The sequence below is a fragment of the Leptodactylus fuscus genome, chromosome 1, assembly GCF_031893055.1.
Source record: "Leptodactylus fuscus isolate aLepFus1 chromosome 1, aLepFus1.hap2, whole genome shotgun sequence".
In the NCBI taxonomy this organism is placed as follows: Eukaryota; Metazoa; Chordata; class Amphibia; order Anura; family Leptodactylidae; genus Leptodactylus; species Leptodactylus fuscus.
In genome coordinates this window covers 209,504,023-209,528,680 of record NC_134265.1, presented here as the reverse complement: position 1 = coordinate 209,528,680, position 24,658 = coordinate 209,504,023, and the positions used below count along the sequence as shown (strand labels likewise).

Genomic DNA, 24,658 nt, shown 5'->3' with positions numbered 1-24,658 from the left:
AGGTGACTACTTCTTGAAGCTCATCAAGAGAATGCCAAGAGTGTGCAAAACAGGAATCAAAGCAAAAGGTGGCTACTTTGAAGAACCTAGAATATAAGACATATTGTCAGTTGTTTCACACTTTTTTTGTTAAGTATATAATTCCACATGTGTTAATTCATAGTTTTGATGCCTTCAGTGTGCATCTACAATTTTCATAGACATGAAAATACAGAAATCTCTTTGAATGAGAAGGTGTGTCCAAACTTTTGGTCTGTACTGTATATATATTTTTATATTTTTTTTACTTTAAAAAAAAATTATAATCTTGTATATATTAAACCCTTTAGACACCTTAATGTCTGGGTATTCATCACAGAAAATAGTACTAGGTCTCTACTGTACAATACACTAAAATAACTCCTGAGCATTATGCTGGAGAGTATGTTATACCATATGGGGTTGCTGTGAAGCCTTATACTTTGTCAGTTGTGGGGAGTATATTATATTGTAGGGGGCCACTATGGAACACTATACTGTGGGAGCATTATAATGAGATAGGGACATGATCTGGGGAGCATGTTATAACGTGTGAGGAGTATTATTGGAGAGGAGGCTACACATTTTACCAGTATTGGACCCCAAAATTCCTGATGGCAGCCCTGTATGCTATGCCTGCATCACAGCTCCTTCCCTAAAATATTGCATATGGGGGGGGTGCTCCATGCTACATCATAACCCATACAGTACTGCACACGAATTGGCCATGGAGCTATTTGGCATACACAGTACTATAGGGGAAGATGATACAGGGAAAATATTCAGTAATATACAGTGCTGGTTGCTTGATGGTCAGCACATATAAGATTTCAGTGGAAGAGTTGGAGTGTAGGCTAAAAGCAAAACGTTGTTGGGTGGGCCTCCAGAACAAGTCCCTTTGGTGGACCCTAGGCTCTTCAGTCTGTCACTGAGCCTGTTTAATCCCCTTGGTGGTTGTGCCATCCTACTACTACAGCAAGGGTTCAATCCTTCCTTCTCTTCATTTAATTCCATACAGTTATCCACACAATAATTATATTTGCACATCATCTTTCTCTAACCGCCTACCTTGCTTGTCTCCAGTCAGCACCCACACTTTAATATTGCCATTTTTCAGAAGTTGTATTGTTTCTGGAACACAATCTTGTAGTTTATCTTCTATTGCTGTAGCTCCAAGTAACTATAAAGAGCAAACTATAGATCAGGTGGCAATTTAAATACATACGTCTATACTTTTCCCTATTTACAATACATAAAGCTTGAGCAATATGCAGCTTTAAATCCTATACATCCACATATCTCTACAAGTTAGAGATAAAGTAGATGGTGTACAATACAGTAAGTACCCATAATACTCCTGCCTATAATACTTCACCTATATATACAGTTTGACCACGTCTTTGATAAGAATACCCCTTATGCAGATCAGATTCTCTGTGACAGATTTTCATTTCCATCATATATGATGCACACTGACCATTATCCTAGAAGGATACTTGTCAATGCAATGTTGAGTGATCATCTCGATGAGGTTTCACTATTGTCAGGGTCTGGGGTTGCTAGGTGGGGTGGCATAGACACACAAGTCCAGTTTCTTTAGTCCAAAACAAGGGTAGAGTTTATGTTCACTCAAAAATATAGTGCAGCAACAAAATACAAAATTAAATACCTGCCCGGCTAGGCTCTAACTAAACATAGAATAGATTACCTCACCTAAAATAACAGAAATCCAAAAGCCAGTAGAATCATTCAGGACATAGCTCCAAAAAAACGACCTCTCTGTTTAGCACTTCAGCCAAGCTTTGCCCCCAGTCTGCTGCTGGAGCTGGCTTCTTAAGCCTCCTTGATGAGGAGACTCTCAACAGCTGAGTCGCTGCAGGAACATGCCCAAAGTGTGGACTGGAGGGGGTTGGAATGACAGGTCCCACTACCAACCTACCTACCATTCCTAAAAATCCAGCCCAGTAACAGGAACTATGAAATAACCCTCAGTAGACAATTGTTATCTGCTGAAAAACATTCTTTCTGGAATTTTCTCGTCTCACCCACCTTAGTAGTCTGAGTGAGATGTACATCCCCTCCATTACCTGGCCAGCCTTGGGCTTACACTATATACAGTATATTATATAAAATTACATACTTTAATCAGTCCGGTACATGGTAGTAAGAATGACAACGAGAAAATACTTTGGGAATCCTTCAGTTTATCTTTTTTTTTTTTTAACTTGCTTTCTGTTTCCTACAATATATAAACCCTACCCATCCTAATATAAACCACTAGCATTTGCCGCGACTTTGTCCGTGTGTCGTTGTTGGTGACGATCTGACTGCGCCTGTGTCTCGGCTGTGGCACATGTCTGAATATGCGTACGCACCCACCTCCCGGACGCCCCCCTCCCGTGTTCCCCCTCCCGCTAGCCCCCATATCAGACCCCGAAACTCCTCTCCCGCGGCCACCCTCCCTGGCGCCTCCCAAACTTCTCTCCTGTGTCCCCTCCTTTCGTGCACATCTCTGTGCACCCCCCCAACCTGTCTCCCGCACCTCCCCCCCTCCGGAGTGCCGCCTCGGCCCCAAACCCTACAGTCCCCCGGGGTACTCACACACATCCGGCACAGCCGATACACTCTGGGTGCCACGCACAGCAAAGCCGCATGTTTGCGACTCTCCGGAGCCAGGAGCAGCCGCCATCTTCGGTATGCATATATATCTAGCACAGCAAGGCTGCATGTTTGCGACTCGCCAGAGCCGCGATCTACCGCCATCTCCTCCGCCACCTTCGGCACTCACACCCATCTGACACTACCGAGACACTTGTGGTGCCGCGGACAGCAGGGCCATATGTTCACGACTCTCCGGAGCCACGAGCAGCCGCCATCTTCTCCGGCGTGCACAGTGTCCATGTGCCCACCCACACAATGGCGCGAACCTTTTGGTGCATGGTTGAAAGACCTGGGATGACATAATCTCAGGTCCTTTAGCCGAGCGCGAACGGCAATCTGGTGTGGCCGCGATGTCCGTCCATTTAGCGGCATAATAGGCAGCCTATGTTTCCTTATAGGGTCAAGCTAGGTATGTGCTAAATGTCAGCCAAATCCGTGCAGCAGTTTCGACGTGATTGAGGAACAAACATCTAAACACACAAACACAAGCATCCAAAGACACAAACTTTCACAATTATATTAGTAGGATAATATTAAAGAGTATTTTAGTATTCATCTTGTCAAGGAATTTCCTATTGGTTGGGAACATTATTACTAATCCATGGGAAAACGTTCAGTTTCATGGTTTCATACAAGATACACTGCAATGTTTGTTTTGTTTTCATCTTTAAGTACATACAATCAGCAAAGAAGACAGACCTGAAACACCATGTGGATATATGAAAGGAGGTTATTTCAAAACCTATCCAGGGGTATAGATGTAGCAAATGGTATCTGTGTCTTCACAATAATGAGTAATATTGCAATCAATTTAATAGATTAATTATTATTCTGGATCCAGAAATATCACAAAATGATCATAAAGCATAAAGTTCAAATTTCTCTGACATAGAATAGAATGGCATATTTCCCATTTGCCTTTATTCTGTCACCTGGGCTTGAATAAAGAAATTGATGCCAGGAAAATGTATAATCTGCAATCTTGTTGTGGCCACACAGTGGAGAGTCGTCTATAAGAGAGCTTTACATGGCACGATAGTCATCTCATTCTCCTGACCACATTTGGTTCAATGATTAGCAGTTTATAGAAATATTAAAGAATTCTCTGAAATATTTGAACTGAAGTCACTGATGTAACAAAATAATCAAATAGCCGAGAACCAAAAACAACAACTATTATCCTGTATAGTCACCATTTAATACATTCCACATATGGGGGGATCTCTTGTTCCCTGACAAAATGGTTTGGACAAGTAGAAAACAAATGGTATCATTAGTTCTAAACATGTTGAGAGGAATAACAATCTTCTATGATCCTCACAACCTCTCACAAACCTGTAGTTTGTCCTATATTTGCTATTATCAGTTTTTACATTTTAGTCATGCATACTATTTGTATTCAATATAGGGGAAAAAATTGAATGTAAACATAGGGTATAAATGTTGATGTTCTTCATATAGTGAACTATGTTGCTGTTTCAGCCTGAACAGATTCTGTTATCTTGTGGAAGACCATAAATCCATTGAACTCACAGCGTCATAACTCACCGTATGCCTTATAGTTGACCAATTTAAACTTTATTATGAATCACTATATAATTTGAGAGATGATCCTATGACATCACAACCCTCCAGTACAAATATAGACAGGCTTCTACTGTCCCTCTCCCTACCCTCAGTTCCTCATTCAAAACTGCAGTGCCCCTTTACTCCTTTCACTACTTAGGATGTCAGTGTGGCAACTGCATCCCTGAAACTCCATAAAGCTTATGACCCAGATGGATTTACTAATAATTACTATAAACAATTTTCAGCACTATTGACTCCACATCTTACTGCCCCATTTTACCTAAAAGGATGGTAACAGATATGTTGGAGGCGACTATTGTTATTGGAAGACCGTGTATATCCTGAGTTTTGTTGCTTACGCTAGTAAAACCAGATCAGCTGGGCTTTGTGGTGGGCTCTCAGGCCCCTGATAGTACAATGCAGTTTATGAACCTTGTTCAGTGGCCCGTGACCACCACGATGCCTTCTCTGCTCCTGGCTCTGGACGTGGAAAAGACGTTTGATACAGTCCATTTGGAATATCTATCTATTATTGTGGATAAACTTGGAATGCAAGGTCTGCTTAAAGAGATCCTATCATTAAAACACATTTTTTTCTGCTTACCACGTATAAATAGCCTTAAGAAAGGCTACTCTTCTCCTACCTTTAGATGTCTTCTCCGCGCCGTAGAAATCCCGACTTTCGTCGGTATGCAAATGAGTTCTCTTGCAGCACTGGAGGCATCTTCTTCCGGCGCAGGCGGTCAAACTTGTAGGCCTCGGGCAGAGCCGATTGCGCATGCCCACAGGCCACAAGCAAATGGCCGCTTAGTAACTGTATAAGCGGCCATTTTTCTTGTGGCCATGGGCATGCGCAGTCGGCTTTATCACCTATAATATTTGACTTAGTCATTGAACTGGTGTCTTATTATAAATTGCTGCTAGTAAGTCCCAAATACTTAATATTGGAGTGGACGAAACCACACAGACTTTTCTGTCTGACATCTTCCCATGCTAATGGCAGGCTTGTCCGCTTCCCTATTTAGGCATATCTTTGAGCAGCCCTAACACATTAATCTCAGCTAACTATGTGCCACTTCTTACAAAGTTCTCCTTGCTGAATAAATTTAACAACCTGACCCTTTCTCGGGTGGGTCGTATAGCAGTAGTCAAGATGTTAGCCTTACCTGTACATCTTTAAAACAGTCACTATACTCTTACCTAATTCATACTTTGTTAATTTCAGGGCTTACTTACTAATTTTATTTGATGCAGGTGAAAGCCTAGTATACGACAATGAAGGGGGTATGGAATCCCCTGATGTTAACAAATACTATCTAATATACTAAACAAAAATATAGGGCAATTTTAGGTAGTACTATAATATAACTACTTTAGCCAGAACAGGCTAACTACCACACAAAAGAACAATTTTTTTCTAAAAAAGTATAAATTTATTGACAAGTATATATAAATAATGAATATCAATTTAGATTAAATGGTACAACCACAGTGTGTGCAGTGAAATACATACTAGTAGGCTCCCATGAAGTAATATGCATTATAGTGAGTCATTGCAAAAAAATCACAGAGGGAAACTCTCTATAAGAAAAAGAAGGAATGCCATACACTATATATGAAATGACACAAGGAGAGACCTTAAATGACCAGTAATCACTACCAAAAGACACAGTCTTCATTGGTTATTGCAGACACACATAAAGAAGCATATAGAGTATTTTACCTTGTATGTATAACACGCAACAGTACGCGCCCCGACGCGCGTTTCACCACGCAAGTGGCTTTGTCAGGGGGAAGAGACTAACTAGCGTGGTGAAACGCGCGTCGGGGCGCGTACTGTTGCGTGTTATACATACAAGGTAAAATACTCTATATGCTTCTTTATGTGTGTCTGCAATAACCAATGAAGACTGTGTCTTAATTTAGTGATTACTGGTCATTTAAGGTCTCTCCTTGTGTCATTTCATATATAGTGTATGGCATTCCTTCTTTTTCTTATGGAGTTTCCCTCTGTGATTTTTTTGCAATGACTCACTATAATGCATATTACTTCATGGGAGCCTACTAGTATGTATTTCACTGCACACACTGTGGTTGTACCATTTAATCTAAATTGATATTCATTATTTATATATACTTGTCAATAAATTTATACTTTTTTAGAAAAAAATTGTTCTTTTGTGTGGTAGTTAGCCTGTTCTGGCTAAAGTAGTTAACAAATACTATCTGTCTACTGCTCTCACATTTCTAATTTACTGGTGGCAGAATACCTCAATCATACTTTGGGTTTCTGTTGAAAAGGAAGTGGTCGGCATCCTGCCAATTGCCCGTTTGTCCCCATACCCTTCACATCTCCTGAGGAGTTCTCTGCAATCCATATTGGCCTATAGGCAGGTTTGGTCCACTTTGATAAAAAATAACCAGAGAGATCATACTAAGCCCCTTTGGGATTTACCACTATGATACCTACTTGCTTTCCAAGTATATTTGTCATAAGTTAACGCAATTGGATTTCTCAGGGGATCACACATATCAAACATTTGCTGGTAAAGGGCAAGTTATGTTCCTTCCAGGACCTTTCTGGCTCATGCTCCCTCTCATGTAGGGATATTTTATAAATGCATCCAACCCTCCTCCCAACCTCCTCTCCATTTTTTCCCATGCTCAGTGTATTCTTATTTTATAGATAATACAGGGAAAGCAGAAGGGATCTCAACATTTTACTTGACTCTCACTCAAACCAGAGTATCTCCTCAGACGGGAGTTGGACTTGCAAGCTCAACACTCATTATCTGATTGGTATTCGTGGCTTAACTGGGTATCCAAAGTCTCAAAAAGTAGTACGTATTTGGAAGTGGCCCAAAAAGTATTGCTTCTTTGGTAAAGACCCCCGTCACAGCTGTCCAAATTTGTCCTTGACTACTCTCTATTATGTTGTGCGCTTGTGGCAAACATGGCTCTTATTTCCATATGTGGTGGAAATGCCGTCTTTATGCAACTTCTTCATGGAGGTCTACCTTAGCCCTATGTTTCACAGGATTAGATGCTGTAAAACAGCCAGTCATATTATTGGTGAGCCTATTGAGTGTAAGGTCCTGGAAGGTTAACATCCCCCTAACCACAAAAGAGCTATATTTGTTACTCTAATTTGATCAAACCATGGAGATTATGGCTGATAAAATATTGCATCCAACAAAACCCCCCCTCACTGGGATGTATGACATAAATTAACCTCCAAGAGGTCTACGACCTTCTACTATAGCACTTCTTCCTCTTTTGGTATTGTAAATGGGAAAATCATCATACACTGTTCTTCTATTTGACACTGGATTTTTTTTTAGCAATGTATTATGTAACCAGTATGTTGTGAAATGTGTATACAAAATAAGTCATTTTTAGCAATACCCCTTTTTAGAATTTGCAGGATTTTTACAGATATGCATGCTAGTAAAGCACTTGTTCAGCTCTAGAGCCTAGTAGTTAAGTGTTCATACCCAAAATCCATAGGACATGTTCCCTATGAAATACATTCAACACTTGTCATTATTTGGCATTTTTCAGAATTTTCCCAGAAGTATAAATTATTACTGATTTGTACTGAGAAAATACTGTAAGATATGAAGGAATAAAACAATTTGTATTGTTATTACCTGCAAGTCATTTTCCATTTCATCGTAAACCATTTCCAGATTCTGTAGCCGATGCTGCAGAGAAATGCTTGCCTGATGGTACTTTTCACTCCACTGTTTGTATACTGAAACATCTACTTCTTTAAAAGCCAAACATAAAGTTCTTAGGGTCTCCTGAGCAAACATCTAGATTGACAGAATTGAAGACATATTACAGAGCCAATAGCAGTTGAAGATGTGTTGGTTATTGACTTTTATGAAATTTTTCATCCAATGCAAGGTCAGTTGGACTCTGATATGTGTTTATGTTATCATACTACTCTTCTTCCTCAGACAAATGTGAACAGAAGAATATTTTTCAGGGATTCATTTAGAAAACAAGCAATGGTACTTTTGAAATGTACTATTGTAGATGATAGGCTGTACAAGTATATATTGATAACTGGGTATATTACACACAGGGGTAAAGATTGGCCCCATAACAAATGGGGCCCCCCCCATTCCCACATGATATAGCGTCCCCTTTACAAGAACCCACATGGTAAAATGCCCCAATTACAGACAGTATAATTTCGCACAGTGGCCCCTTCACCAACTATAATGTCTCACAGTGGCTTCTCCAGACAGTATAATATTCCATAGTAGCCCCATACAATATCATCGAATAGCCATCAAGTTAGTTCCATATTCAGCATCTGCAATGGAATGCACAGGGCCATCTGGAGGGCTGAAGGAAAAGTGGACGTGGCCAGGGGAAGAAGTGGGAATCAGTAAGTAAATAGGGTCTGTTACCCTGCTGGAGTAACAACATGTTTCAGTTGTCCTAAGCAAGTCTCTTTTATCTATTGGGCCCTGATCAGATGTGTTACATTAGATAAAGTGCAATTTTTTACAAGCTTAGAAATATAAGGCCTCTCCTGAAAATAAGACCTATAGGCAGTCATTGCTATAGCCTTCACACCGTAGCCAACCCCTCTCTGCCAATAAACATTAACGTTATCTGATCAAATAAACAAGTTCTTACCTTGTGTTACTGCTGCTACCATTGTGCATGGGACCGTTGTGCATGGGAGAGCTGGAAGAGGCCCTGCCCCCGCTGCATATGATGTTCCGTTAGACATTAAGTCCAGTGGGTTGGTGGCTTTTCTTAGCCATAACCCTCACAACACTCCCTTCAAGAAAGTGGCAAGGGTAGTGCAGAAGTTTGTGCAAAACCCAATATGAGCTAAAAAGGACATTTTTCTGCATTGGGCACTACAGAACTAAAGATAAATCTCCTTGTATATGTTATATACAAAAACTGTCAACTTTGTCTACCATGTATAGGATGGGAGAATGCAACATAAAAAATAACCTTTAGTCATCGAAAGTTTGAAATAATTCACAACTCACCTCCAGAGATTTTTCGGTTACCTCAACATTAATGCAACTCGGGTGAAGCCGTTTAAGAATAACATCATCTGCTCCTTTGGAGTAAAGCTTAATCTTGCCTTCAGGGTCCATGACTATTAGTAAAATAGTTACAATTAAATAATAATAAATAAATAAATAATTGTATGATTTCAAAATAATCCCCAGTGATAAAACAAAGAAATGCACTACTCACCTAGTATAGACATCCTTTTACGAGCACTACTGAAGTCAAGAAGAGCTAGGACTTTGTAGGTTTTCTCTACTCCAAGCTCATTTGTAGTGATGCTGTCTTGTGTACGAGACACAAAAACATAGCCAAAGTTTCTTGCCGCAGTTACTAATGCTTCTTCATCAGGACTTGCTGCTTGATACACCAATTCATCTGAGGAAAAAACAAAATCCTATTAATATTCTAAATGTGAAAAATTTGGATGTTTGTGAGTTTGTGTGTTTGGATGTTTGTTCCTCAATCACACCCAAACGGCTGAATGAATTTCCTCGAAATTTCACACACACCTACATATTGGCCAGAAAGGGGTAATAGGCTACTTTAAAAGTGTCTCACTCACCCCAAAACGCCACCGCGACCCTCTGCTGTCGGCCCGGGCATGACGTCACTGCAGAGATTTACACATAGCTGCTATTGGTGCATGACGGTGTGTGGGCGGGATAGGGAGCCAGCACAGCGGTCCATAGCTTGCTGCCGAATTGTGGGCGTGGCCAGCGTGTGGGAACCCGACGCTGAACATCCGACGCATCGGACGCATCACTCCGAACGCCGCTGATATGCCGGCCAACATAGCATGCAGCAGCGCATCCAGCCCCAACAAGCCCAGCCGCACCTACCAGCGAACTATGCGGCCGGGAACACAGACGCCACGGGAAGGACCGCACATGCTCGCTGAAGCTGCGGCCAAAAGACACACACCTCCCCAGCATGTAAATAGTGAGTACTGCGGAAACAGGGATCAGCGGGATGCTTAAGGGAGAGGAGGGGGGGTGCTGGTGCTACAGGTTACTGAGGGGGCCAGGGGGTGCAGGTTTGGCAACAAAGGGCAGAAGGTAAGTAGGGGGGAGGGGGGCGAGATTGCACATGTGGAAAGGGGGGGGAGGGGGTACATGTAGGAGGTGACTAATCTCTAAAGGGGGGAGGGGGCCAGGGACGCGAGTGGGGGGTAAGGGGAGAGCCGAGGGCGCAGGTGGGGGGAAAATGGAGGGCCGGAGGTGCAGCAGCGGGGCCGTGGGGTCCCGGCCCACGATGCTGTGGGAGGGGCCCGCAACGGCTGCAAGGAAGGGGCCGTGGGGGGCCATGGGCAGCTCTGCAGGTGGTTCGCGCAAGGGGGAGGGGACAGCGGACGAAGTCGCGGGTTATAGCTAGTTGAAAATAAGATGACAGCTTATATTAACTCTTTTAAAACTAGGAGTTTTTCTTTATTGTTTTCAAATAAATGTTTTGCACCTCTGGTTCAGTAGCTTGAGTACATTTAATGCCACTATGCATCAAACAGTAATTTTCTCTAAAAATTGTGTGAGGCTAAGGACCCATGTAGCAGACTGCAGTGAAAAAGAAAATCAAGAAAACCACGGCGGAAACGCATTGTGTTTTTTATCCATAACACTTTTTACAGAAAATCTGTATAGTTGTATGATTTCAAAATAATCCTCAGTGATAAGACAAAGAAATACACTACTCACCTAGTGTAGACATCATACATTTTACTGTATGGAGGAACACATGAAATAGCAAAAAATAGGAAATGACCTATATTTTAACTGTTCATTACAACGCACCTTCAAATTAATGATCATATGAACAGCCCCCATTCACTGCCATTGAAATTAAAGGAATCCTATAACTCAAACGCTATTTTTTCTAGATACCACATCGGAATAGCCTTAAGAAAGGCTATTCTTCTCCTACCTTTCGTTGTCTTCTCCACACTGCTGTTCGCCTGTAATCCCGAATTTTGTCGGTATGCAAATGAGTTCTCGCAGCACTGGGGGCGGGCCCCAGTGCTCAAACAGCACTGGGGGCATCCCCAATGCTGTGAGAGAACTCTCCAGCGACGCCTCCATCTTCTTCAGGAACCCACCTCTCTGCGCGTCTTCTTCCGTCCTGGGCTTTCAATTTTCTAGGCCTCAGGCAGAGCAGACTGCACATGCCCACAAGCCACGAGAAAATGACCGCTTGCACAGTATTGTAAGCGGCCATTTTCTCGTGGCCTGTGGGAATGCGCAGTCTGCTCTGCCCGAGGCCTAGAAGTTACAAGCCACTGCTGGAAGAAGAGGATGAAGAGGACGCTGCTGATGAAGATGGAGGTGGCGCTGGAGAGAGTTCCTCGTAGCATTGTGGACGCCCTCAGTGCTGTTTGAGTGCTACGGCCCGCCCCCATTGCTGCGAGAGAACTCATTTGCATAGCGACAAGAACTGGGATTCCTACGGAATGGCAGCACGGCCAGGACAATGAAAGGTAGGAGAAGAATAGCCTTTCTTAAGGTTATTTCGACGTGTTACTCAGCTGATATCTCAAGATCCAGGTGTGCTACAGACATGACTTTGGTCTTATTTCAGACCCATTTAAAAAGACTGCTCCCTCTGCAGTCTTTCTGGATGTATCCTGCTCAGGATAAACTGAAATGGTCAAACCCCAAACTGGATTCATTCAGAACTAAGGAGGGATTAAAAGTATATGTTTCTTATGGTGAAAGAAACACTATTTTTCAACATGATGCAGAAATGTGGTATAAGACTAGACTAGAGTGGATTCAAAATCAAATTCAAATCTGTCTGTAATGAATCGCTGTCATAAAACATATATCCCACTCCACACGTTCCCCTTTAATAGGACTCCCCTTATCTATTCCCTTCCACACTTACTTATCAAAATAGGCCACACAGTTGTGAAATGACCCTATAAACACACACATAGCTGTCACCATCCACTACTTTATGGTAGGCAAGATGATTAGACCCAAGCCACATACAAATAGCAACCAAAAAGTAACAAGCTTAAGTGATATTTAGGGTGCTTTCACACCTGCGCTCATTGTCCAGTTTGTACAATCCAGATGGTTTCCATCTTCTGCCCCCCGAAACTGGACAGGTGATGGAAAACCGGCGGTCAGCTTTCAAATCCATTCACTTGATGCATTTTCTGCCTTTCCGAGGGGAAGCCTTTTTTTTAAAACAGACACAAAGTCAGACATGCAGGACTTTGTGTCTTTTTTTAAAAAAAAACGGTTTCCCTGCGGACAGGCAGAAAGCGCACACGGGCAGTCACCTTTGCAAATCCATTCAAGTGAATGGGTTTGAAAGCTGACCACTGGGTTTCCATCTCCTGTCCAGTTTTACAGGGCAGAAGACGGAAACCAGCCGGATTGAACAAACTGGACAACGAGCGCAGGTGTGAAAACGCCCTTACTTTGGTATTGTGAGACATTTAGAGCCAAGAACCAGCTTAATAAAATTTAGGTTAAATATACATAAAAAGTACAGTGCTTACAGGGAAAATATGTAACAAGCAAGACATATACAAGCAAACAATATCAAATAAGAAGGGAATAAAAAAGAACAGATCTCTAGAGCCTGGCTGTTGAAGCACAGCAGAAGAAATGAAGTAGACTGTGTCTCTAAAATATCTGTCACTGATTTTATGTACTTCATTGCTTTTTGCCATAACTCTTTGTGGGCACCACATTTAGGTGTGATATGCCTTTCAGGTGATGCCAAATGCTTTTACAAGTCCAGGCATACTAAACCTGAAGACAAAGTACCTCCAGATACATAAATTGGGGCTATGAGTAAGGTGCGTTTTTTCGACTCCGAAACGCGTCAGCCAGACGCTTTTCTTCCCACCATCATGGATTATTGAACCTATTTTTATTGGACTATGTCAAGTTCCGGAATTTCATGAATAAAGGTTAAGTTTTAAACTGGGATCGATTGCTGGATATATTTTCATTTCACTGGATTTCAACCCTGGGCCGAGGGGCTTTTTAACATCCTTGCATCTCCCATCCTAATCGACCATCTATACAGTGGACTTTGTTTCCAAGGGGACACGTGAGTGAGCTGACACATATTCAATTTTTAACGCTATACTAAAGACAAAGTACCTCCAGATACATAAATTGGGGCACTTATTAATGATCAACATCCAGACTACCTACCTGGTTAGGGTTCCCTTTCCATGGTTTGGTGCATGAATGGCTATAAAACACAATTTTATATTTTTTATAGTTTGGGGATTTTCAGACTTGGGGATACCCAATTTATTTATTTATACATATATGAATTTTAATGTTTTGTTTTTTAATATTTTGAACTTGATTGAATCTGATGTAATTATGGAGGGTATCTTACGAATAAATGTCCGCGATCAGAGAGAGCCATCTGGTGGTTATGGCACCTACTATGTATCTGAGCCGACATCATATTTAAAGAACCAACATCTGTCATAATAATACATCAGCAAAGGGTTAAATCTCATCCCACTTTGCTGCTACTGTACAACATAGTTGATAGTCCCTTAAAAAAATTATTCAACCAAAAAAACATAGTTGATTATAACCACTGACAAACTTACAGTAGCTCATCCTCTGTGTGTACATCCAGTGTACCTGTAGATGTACCTCAAAAGAAACTTTCACTTTCTTTCTTGTTACATACTTGAATTAGTTTACAAACCAATCTGTACATTAGTTACAACAGGACTAATATATACTACCTGGAATGAAGCTATAAAAACTTAATGGCACATTATAAGCTGTTTATTCCACAAAGTCTGACAACATGAATCTTACCTCCATTTCTCTCTGCCATCACAGTGTGACAAATTGCAAGTAGTCGGAAGAATTCTTTTAGCTGATTGTCTTCATTTTGACAAACTACATCTATCAATGATTGATCATAAAAGCAGAACTTTTTTGTTGCATACTTATTCCACGTGAAGCTGACAGCCTGAGAGGGAAGAACATCTGTCTGAGTGGAAAAGAGTAACTCACAGTATCCGAATATAATATTCCTATGTCCCCCAGACAAAAGGACTTAATTCATACTGCACATTTTACTATGTCCTTTACTAAATTTTCGCTGTAGGCTTGTGTGGGTCTTTGGGTGACAGAGCCTCAGTAGGCTACTTTCCGGAGCAAGTCATGCCGTGGCAGTGTGTTCCTGTAAAAGCTGCCACAGCAAAGAATCCCTGCAATTGATAGCTGTAGTGCAACAACCCCTGAAGGACTTACTCTAGGTCCTCTATAGCAGTGATGGCGAACCTTTTTGAGACCGAGTGCCTAAACTGCAACCCAAAACCAAATAAATTATCACGGAGTGCCAACACGGCAATTTAACCTTAAAACTCTGTGGGTCCACAATTGCGGACCCACAAATTACAGTCATGTGACTGGGGCTTTACAGATCTTGTACTGAAAGGTAAAGGTCTCTGCATTCTGTACTTTTAAACAATTAATTTTCACTATTTACATCGCACAGGATCTGTTTTATAGTTACCGTGCAATGTTATTACATCCTGTACTAATTTCACGTCTGCTATAAAACAAATACTGTGTGATATACATAGTGAGGGGACCCCACACAGTACAATCTGCCCCTCAGTGGCCCCCCCACACAGTACAATCTGCCCCTCAGTGGCCCCCCACACAGTACAATCTGGCCCACAGTGGCCCCACACAGGATTATACCTGTATACTCCACAGTAGCCCCCTCCCACACAGCATGAACTGGTCCACAGTAGCCCCCTCCCACACAGCATGAACTGGTCCACAGTAGCCCCCTCCCACACAGCATGAACTGGTCCACAGTAGCCCCCTCCCACACAACATGAACTGGTCCACAGTAGCCCCCTCCCACACAACATGAAATGGTCCACAATAGCCCCCTCCCACACAACATGAAATGGTCCACAGTAGCCCCCTCCCACAGAGCATGAAAGATCCACAGTAGCCCCCTCCTACACAACATGAAATGGTCCACAGTAGCCCCCTCCCACACAACATGAAATGGTCCACAGTAGCCCCCTCCCACACAGCATGAAATGGTCCAGAGTAGCCCCCTCCCACACAACATGAACTGGTCCACAGTAGCCCCCTCCCACAGAGCATGAAAGATCCACAGTAGCAGCATAAAATGGTCCACAGTAGCCCCCTACCCGCACAGCATGAAAGGTCCACAGTAGCCCCCTCCCATACAGCATAAAATGGTCCACAGTAGCCCCCTACCCACACAGCATGAAAGTCTACAGTAGCCCCCTCCTACACAACATGAAATGCCCACCGTTGCCCCCCTCCCCTGACAGTGCAAACAAACACAATATAGTTACCTGAAGAGTTGCCGGGTGTTCTCTCTTCTGTTCACTGCGCGCACTGATGACTTACGTCATCACGCCCGCGCTTGTTCAGAGGTCACACTCTGTAGTCAGTGTAGGCCGCGTAGTACGCGTGGCCTACACTGAGCTACACTGACAGCTTTCAGCTGGATGCGCATTTGCACAACCAGCTGAAGGCAGCGATCGCTCACTAACGGGGAATCCTGCATCGGATTCGCCGTTAGTGAGCGATCAGGGCGACAGCACGCGTGCCAGCAGAGGGGGCTCTGCGTGCCCTCTCTGGCACGCGTGCCATAGGTTCGCCATCACTGCTCTATAGCATTCAACCGGAACGCTGAAGGTTGAAAACTGTTGATGTGATCTACGGTTATAATTAGGGATGAGCAAAGCAATACTGCAGAAATGAAATTCAATCCAAATTTCAGGAAATCTTCAATACGCCTAGAGTCCGGATTTCTTCACACTTCGATGCATCAAATCACATTTTTTACTAAAATGGCCACTGCACATGTTAGGAAAAGGGGCAGGGAACTCTGGGAACACGGGATTACCCATAATGCCAATCGTGCAGCTAATCAGCAGCCAGCCGCCCCTGTGATGTCCCAGCCCTATAAAAAACAGCGGCCATTTTAGGTACCATCATTTCACATCACTCTTAATGCAGGGACAGACATCAACAGGAGCTAGGGACAGTGATAGGAAAAGGATACAAGTTCAGGGAAAGAGGATTGCTTGTGAAGGAAAAGTATAGGGAGGAAATCAAAGAAGAATTTGGGGTGGCTGCAGCGTCGTTAACAGAAAGAAACTTAATATACATTGCAGCACTCACTGCCGCTATACTGCTGCTCATTACTCATACCTGTGTGTTCAAAGTGGAACACAACAAGCCTTTTACAGCAAAAACTGTGGATTATCATCCACTAATACCTGCACTCAGCTGTTCTCAAGCTTTTTTAAAGGCGTTGAATAGTGCGGAAAGAAATTAGGGTCTCATTAGCCATTGTGTTCAGAGTATACTGCTGCTCATTACTTATACCTTTGTGTTCAAGGTGGAACTCAACAAGAGTTTTTTACCAAAACAGTGAATTATCATCCATGCATACCTGCACTCATGTGTTCTCACGACTTGTTAAAGGCGTTTAATAGTGAGGAAAGAAATTACGGGCTTATTAGCCATTGTGTTCCGAGTATACAATTACAGGCCATTTCTCAATACAGTTGTGGTAAAAATTAAGAATTCTTAGCCACCAATCTCCGCAATTGCCAGTTATTCCCACTGTTATTTTTAGGCTAAGGACCCACATTGCAGAAACGCAGCTTTTTTTGTTGCAGATTTTACTGCGTTTTTTTTTAGCCAAAGGCTGGAGTAGATTAAAATGGAATGGAAGATATATAGGAAGTTCTTAGATGTTTTCCTTCTGTTAAATCCACTCCTGACTTTGGCTAAAAAAAAACGCAGCAAAATCTGCAACAAAAAAAGCTGCGTTTCCGCAATGTGGGGCCTTAGCGTAAAGGTGTTTAATACTGTTCCCTGAATGAGACCTTGTCTGGATGGGAGCATATATTGTTTCTGTATATACTGCTCATCCGTGCCTTTCAGGCTATGTCAGTTGCCCATGCCATAGGCATTAATGCAGCCCCATACCACTAGAGATGCTGGTTTTTGAACTGTGCAGTGATAAAAGACGGATCCCTCTCCTCTCGAGTCTGCAGAATATAGTGCGCATGGTTTCCATAAAGAATTTAAAATTTTTATTCATCTGATAAGGGAACAGTTTTCCATTATGCGTTTGTCTATTTTAAGGTGGTTATCCGGGATAAATTAATATTTTAACCATAAGCACCCCATACCCCACTCCAACTTTCTAAATAACATTTATTGATAATTTTTCTTAGTTTTATTGTGACCTACAAATATATTTTTGGTCTTTCCACTGATGGTCCGGGGTCTCAGTCTAAGAGATAGCCGCACGCCGAAAATCACTGTTCCTTCTGTGGATGTCCAGATCCCAGGACGTCATCCCATGATCCCTTCCAATACACGCATGTGCAACACAGTGGTCAGCTGGCACACGTCACAAAAAGGAGGTGCCAACCGCAAATGACGTCTCAGGTCTGGACCTGAAAGGAAGCAAACGTAAGTGTAATGGGGCTGCTGAATGAGTCATGGCAGAGGTGCCAGCAGGGATATGTCACAAAGAGTTTATGCAGGCCGGTACCTCCAAAGAGTTGACTTCGGGGAATCCTGTAGCTGGGAGTCATGTAGCTTCGTATAATATAGACTGTGAATGTGCTCTCCATATTATACTGTGTGGAGAATACCATGAAGCATATTATACTGTGCAGAGGCCACTATAGAACATATTATACCATGCAGGGAAAACTGTGGAGAATTAAACCATGCAGGGACCACTGTGGACCATATTATACTGTGCAGGAGCCACTGTAGAGCATTATCCTGTGCAGTGGCCACTGTGAAGCATATTATCCTGTGTAGGGGCCACTGTGGAGCATATTATACTGTGCAGGGAGACCACCGTGGAGCATATTATACTGAAGTTTTCTCTGTGTAATTGTAATGATGACATACAGAAGTGATTATAATACTACAGCAAAGGATAAGTTTATTGAGTGAGATCTAGGAGTCTAAAGATGGCTACTAAGGATGTAGTTGGTGGGCTAGCTAGGGAAATAGGGAGGTGGTGTGAGTCAGCTCTGAGTGAAACCCAAGACATCATGGGAATCGTAGGAAAACAAAGAACAGGAAGATGGCCATTTAAACAAATGCAGAAGATGCCAGGAGCTCACAGAGAACCCCAGAAATCACTCAAAACACTGCTAAAGGTATGTGGGTGCCCTTATTAACCTATTAATACCAATAACAAACCTTTTTTGAAAAATTATTTTTTCACCTGAAAACACCTAAGGTTTTAAAATTTTAGATTGGAAATTAATGAAGACCTACAGCCATTTCAGCATGTCTGCTGTAGCAAAAACCACCACAATTTTAGGTCGTTTTTCTTTTTTTTTTTTTTTTGTTGTAGTCGCTTTTAGAGGTAAATACTGCTGCTGCATGATTTGTACAATAAAGGGGTCCACTGAAGCTCTGTCACCCAAAGGTCCACACAAACTTGGAGCTGGCCCTGCCTTCCACATCTCAGCTGTTTGTTCATAATGCATGTTCCCTTGAGGGATCCCCATGCAGAGATTTTTTGATACTAGGGATGAAAGGCGATATAACTAGTCTCGGCCCCTGCTTTTATTGGATTCAATGCCCTTAATGCAAAAGCATTCTATTTTCTTCACAATTGCATAATATCAAATTTACCTTTGAAATATAAATATGAGAAGTGTATACTAGTGTTTGTAGATGAATAATGATAAATTTCACCCCATATTTTTAGGAGGGAAATAGCAAGAATTCAAGGAGCACAATTTACACAACTGCAGAGATAATAGTATATAAATTGGTATACTGATAAATAGTGAAGTACTGAATATAGTAAGATGGGAAATATTCCTGTACCTTCAAATTCTTCTCGCATGAGTTAGTTCCTGCAAAGAAAAAAATCTTATGAAGCATAAGATTCAATATTAAAATATTATATAATTAAAATAAAATACTCCTTTATTCTTCATAATTTGTAGCATCATGTTTACCGTAAATGTTTCCAGAAATGCAGCATTTCTTAAAAGTCATAATGTTCTGTGTCAAGGTTCCAGTCTTATCAGAGAAAACATATTCAACCTGACCAAGCAAGTCATTGAGGCAAGTTGACCTGGCCTTGGCTGGCATGTCTTTATCCCCAAAATACATATCGATGTCCCAGTCAATGTATAGGCTGTGAACCAAATGAATGAATTCTAATCTAAAAAATGAAATATGAAAGAAAATTTTCTAAAACTTTATACAAACTTCTAAAGACTAAATATGTAACAAACTTAAAATATTTTATGGCGAGTAGAGGTTTATCATCCTCAGGAAGCTGGATACTTTTTGGCTAGTACTGTCCCATTGTAGAAATGCAATGTACAGACTGCTACCATATTAGTCCATAAGCTTCCTTATTGAAACCTATTGTCATGTATTTCATGTTCGTACTGGACACTGCCAAGCATATTTATCAAACAGATGCATCATACTGTCCATGAATAACAGGGTAACAGTTCTAGGGCAGAGTTAGCGCTGCTAATGATACATTCATTTCATTAGACAATGTCAGAGATTCTGGCATCTGTAAGGTGAACCTATTGTTCACCATGATCAGGGGGAAGAACAGTAGGAAAGCTAGAGAGGAGTTAGCTTTGGATCAATGAGTAGCAGTTGGACTTTGGAATTTATATTGAGCTGTCCAGGTAGAGAAAAGTGGTTTACCTTGAGGAAGAGTGGAAGCCCACCTTGTCACCCAGTTTGTTGATTGAGTAGAGAGTATTGTCAAGTACAGGTAAGTCTGGATCACAGGTGAGTTTGATTCAGTGTTTGGCAACAAGCAAATGCACCACAAGCTTTAGGGCTCGTTCACACGGAGTAAACGCGCCGCGCAATGTTAACGGCGTTAACGCGGCGTAATCGTGCACCGTAAAAAAACGCAGCGTACACGCGCCGTTAACCCCGCCACATTGTGCGGCGCGTTTAATCCGTGTGAACGAGCCCTTACAGTAGAGCTGTGACAATAATTTCTCAATGGATCCCTTCTGCACCCACTACAGTTAAGCCCCTGCATGTGCATCCGCCTAATCAATAAGCCTTATGAAGTGTTTTTAATTCAGTATGAATAAATTTGCTCATGGACTAATATACAGTACTTGCAGTCCGTAAGGTTCCTCTTCATTCGGAGGCAGCACCAGCCAAAAAAACCAGCTTTCTAAGGACAAAAAACCTCCTCCACACATCACAGAATCTTTTGGATTATGGCAGAGGAGATAGGCAGCAACTCATTACACTCAGTGACTTAAGTAATATCTTAAACACATTGAAACTGGTAATAATTAGAGATGAGCGAATACTATTTGAAACTAGAGTTTTGAATACCTCGCTCCCATAGGAATGCATGGGAGCGGCCGTACAGCAAGGGGTTAAGCGGCCAGCGCCGCCAGCCGGCGCTTAATGCCTTGCTGTATGGCCGCTCCCATGCATTCCTATGGGAGCAAGGTATTTGAAACTCTAGTTTCAAATATTATTCACTCATCTCTAGTAATAATCTCTTTTATTCACTTCTGTACATCACATAAACATAGATTCCAGACCAAAATACGGGTAACTGTGACAGGATGCCGCTGCACTTAGCTCCGGATTAGGCCCAAATGAATGGGCCTAGTCGGGAGGGAGTGTCTTCAGGCGGATGTCGCGAGGTGAAACCGCCTGAAAGAACGAGCATCTCGCTTCTTTTTCTGGGCAGCGCCGCACCTCCCATGAGGCGACCTGAAGTGAGCGCTTCAGGTGGCGTTATGTCAGGACCCCAGGGAGGGTGGCATTTTTGATTACCTAAGCCAGTCCAGGACAAGCTGTCCTGGACTGGCTTAGCACCGAGCGGTGGTTTGGGGAGGCCACTGGAGCAGCGCTGCTCCAGCAGCCTCCCCTCACGCTCAGTCAGAGAGCAGGTCCTCTCCGTGCCTGCTCTCTGCCTGCGAACGGCACTAAGCCCCGCCCCATTCGCGCCACCATGCCCCCTTCGCTCGGCCACACCCCTTCGCCCCGCCCCCTCCTCCCGGGGGGGGGGGGGCGGCTTTCTGTAGTTCGCCTCGGGCGGCGAAAGGGGTAGGTTCACCCCTGTTTCCGGGAGTCGGAACGAACGGCTCCCAGAAAAAAGAACTGACTGGCTCCCATTGATTTCAATAGGAGCCGCCTTTTCGGTCAGGATTTTGAGGTGGACACGGCCTCAAAATCCTGACCAAACAAATCTGTGTGAACTTACCCTTATACAGCTGGGACCTGGGGTTAGTTGCAGTAGTTGGAAAGACATCCGACTCTAGCTGCTTAACCTCTCAGACGCTTTAATCAACAGTGATCATGGCATTTGGGTAGTTAGAGAGCAAAAGTGCTCTCCCTTAACCTCATTTCCCCCCCTAAAAATCAGTAAAAAGAGACCAAAAAGTCTCTTAAAACTGAGATGACACATAAAATTGTACTATTTTCTATGGTTGTATCTTCTAACCAATTAAATATATAGTGCTTGATATTCTTAACATCTTAATGTTCTTGTAGTTTCCAGTAAATATGTTGCTATAAAAATTCCAAATTTTGATTAATGGAGCATGAATATATAACATAATATATTCTGATACTTCTGTTGGTCCTTACGTGATATACATTGACATTGGCACAATGGTACTCATGAGTATTGTATAGCCCCAGAAGGTGATGAATGCACTGTAAGCTGAAGTCATATTTAAAGGTAATGGTGGTATATAACTGTGTTTTTCCTGGAACCACTTTGCCCAAAAGCCCGAGGCAATGGCCAATGATGTCGCACAGGCAATCAAAATCACAAATACCTATAAATTAAGAAAACAATGTTAACATCAAGACATCATAGTTCTGTATGTGCATGAATAAGAAAGGATCATGTAAATTAAAAAAGATTAATAAAAAATATCTTTGATTAAATAATTGCTATATTTAGGCACTGGTAATTGTCATTTATATTTGCAACACGCAAACCCACTTCCCTTTTTTTTAAAAAAAATGTTCTGTCTTATCATCTTCTCTCTCTTTTTCTTATTTTATTATGTTACTGTTATTTTCTTCCAGCCATTTATAGGTTGCATTAACCCTTTACTGTTTCTCATATAATATATGCAAGACTATTGCTATGCCTCAAACAAATTTGTTGTGCAATGTACTGCATGTATGCAAGGATGTGAAATCAGTAGACTAAAGCACTGACTCCTCCATTTTTCCATATAGTCTATGGGGTCCGTGTGCTTTCACTATACACCGCTTGCCAATGCGGACTCCCCAAAAGGATTACCGAACGCAGATGTGAACCAGACCTAAATCACACTGCCCAGTTTGAGAGCCAGCTTATTTAAATAATTTGATTTGTATACATGAACATTATCAAAAAGCAAATTGGTTTGGAACTGACTGGATTAGACCCGAACATCTTTCGGTTTGATTTGCACAAACTCACTAAAATCTCAGCCGCCAAAAAACTGAGACAAAACAGAGAAAAGGAAACATTTGATCCTGAGGATGAGACTGACTTCCCCATAATGCTTTGCAAGCAGTCCTCTTGTCAGGGAACAGCCAATTATGAAAGACTATAGGTCACTAATGATTCAGCTACCATGTCTCAGACATCGCAAATATCCCAGGCAGGAAAAGGAGGAATCTAGAGATGAGCGAATATACTCAATTGAATACCTCCGCCGCATAGCTCCTGGCCCCAGGGTAGGAGGGAGGGGCAGTAAAAATTCGATGCCCCGGAAGTGTTTTTGCATCGGGAGCTATGCGGCCGAGTTATTCGATCGAATATACTCACTCGTCTTTAGAGGAATCCATTCTCTATGGAGAAATTAGACCGATTCCTATCAGATTCCTATTCATATCAGACAGAGAGATAGGATACATGCACAGTTAATACAGTGTGGGGAAGTGTTGTGTCTATGTTAGGAAGAACTGGAGAATGAGACTTAATAGATAGATAGATAGATAGATAGATAGATAGATAGATAGATAGATAGAGAGATAGATAGAGAGATAGATAGATTAAAAAAATACAAAAATGCAGAGTACTCTGCACACAATACTGGCAATACTGATGTGAATCAAAAACACCTAATATGATATAAATTTAGAGGTTCTTTGTTATACATATTTGATCAAACAGTAAGAAGCCCAGCTGCCACGACAAGGCGACCTCATTTAGATGGGAACCTACACTAAATCAAATACCTCTCTTGGACCTGAACTAGGTCTACAGTGTGAACACAGGGTGGGTAGGGTCCAGACCATACTCCATTTCAAAAGTTTTATTTCATCAGAATTTTCCCTTAGGATTTTCATATGTCCTTGTGCTGTGTACGGAGTGCACTGCATTTTTGTATTTTTTTTTTTATATTACTTCGCAGTGAGAACCTGTTCACATTGGGATGTGCAGTCTTAACCTTTTTTTGTTGTGTATTACATAGTGAGGGGTGGTTACCTCCACGGTTTGACTAGCACTCCCTGACAGGGGATCCCGACATAATAAAGATACTTGATGCCCCCAGACATGCTTCCCCTGCTGTCCCAGTTGCTTTCCAGGGTGTTGGCATCATTTCCTGGGGTGTCTTAGTGGACTTGGTGACTCTCCTGAGTCAAATGGTAGGATCCCCTGTAGCAAAGCATTTTCTCCCATAGACTATAATGGGGTTCGATATTCGTTCGAATAGTCGAATATTGATATGCTATTTGTAACGAATAGAGATGAGCGAACAGTAAAATGTTCGAGGTTCGATATTCGTTTCGAGTAGTCCCTCAATATTCGACTACTCGAATCGAATATCGAACCCTATTATAGTCTATGGGGGGAAAATGCTCGTTTCAGGGGTAGGCAACGTTCGATCAAATTATACTTACCAAGTCCACGAGTGAGGGTCGGGCTGCATCCTCCGTGCAGTCTTCTCCTTGCAGCGTCCCCGCGGCGTCTTCCGACTCTTCATTCACTCTGCCAGGCATCGGGCCTGGGCAGAGCCGACTGCGCATGTCCGCACCGGCTCTTCATTCACTCTGCCAGGCATCGGGCCTGGGCAGAGCTGACTGCGCATGCCCGCACTACAAGCGGACATGCGCAGTCGGCTCTGCCCAGGCCCGATGCCTGGCAGAGTGAATGAAGAGCCGGAAGACGCCGTGGGGAAGCTACATGGAGAAGACTTCTAAAGGTAGGAGAAGAACCAGCATTGATTGGCCGACTGTATAGCATTCGGCCAATCAATGCTGGTTCTGCATTGAACTTTTACATTCGAACAGTGAGTGGTACTCGATCGAGTACGAGTATTTCGAATACCGTAGTATTCGATCGAGTACCTACTCGATCGAGT

The 24,658-nt window shown here is 42.4% G+C and overlaps 1 protein-coding gene across 1 annotated transcript in view; it reads right to left on the bottom strand.

Annotated features, from left to right (window-relative positions):
• LOC142214095 (phospholipid-transporting ATPase IK-like) overlaps window positions 1–24,658 on the bottom strand; it is a 164,883-nt gene that overhangs the window by 59,603 nt on the left and 80,622 nt on the right. Inside the window, exons 12-19 of the mRNA XM_075282847.1 lie at window positions 21,936–22,129; window positions 19,295–19,503; window positions 19,161–19,189; window positions 14,094–14,250; window positions 9,484–9,672; window positions 9,270–9,382; window positions 7,899–8,063; window positions 1,087–1,198 (exon numbers count right to left, since the gene is read on the bottom strand). Of these exons, the coding sequence (XP_075138948.1) occupies window positions 1,087–1,198; window positions 7,899–8,063; window positions 9,270–9,382; window positions 9,484–9,672; window positions 14,094–14,250; window positions 19,161–19,189; window positions 19,295–19,503; window positions 21,936–22,129 (1,168 nt within the window). The remainder of the gene's footprint in view (window positions 1–1,086; window positions 1,199–7,898; window positions 8,064–9,269; window positions 9,383–9,483; window positions 9,673–14,093; window positions 14,251–19,160; window positions 19,190–19,294; window positions 19,504–21,935; window positions 22,130–24,658) is intronic.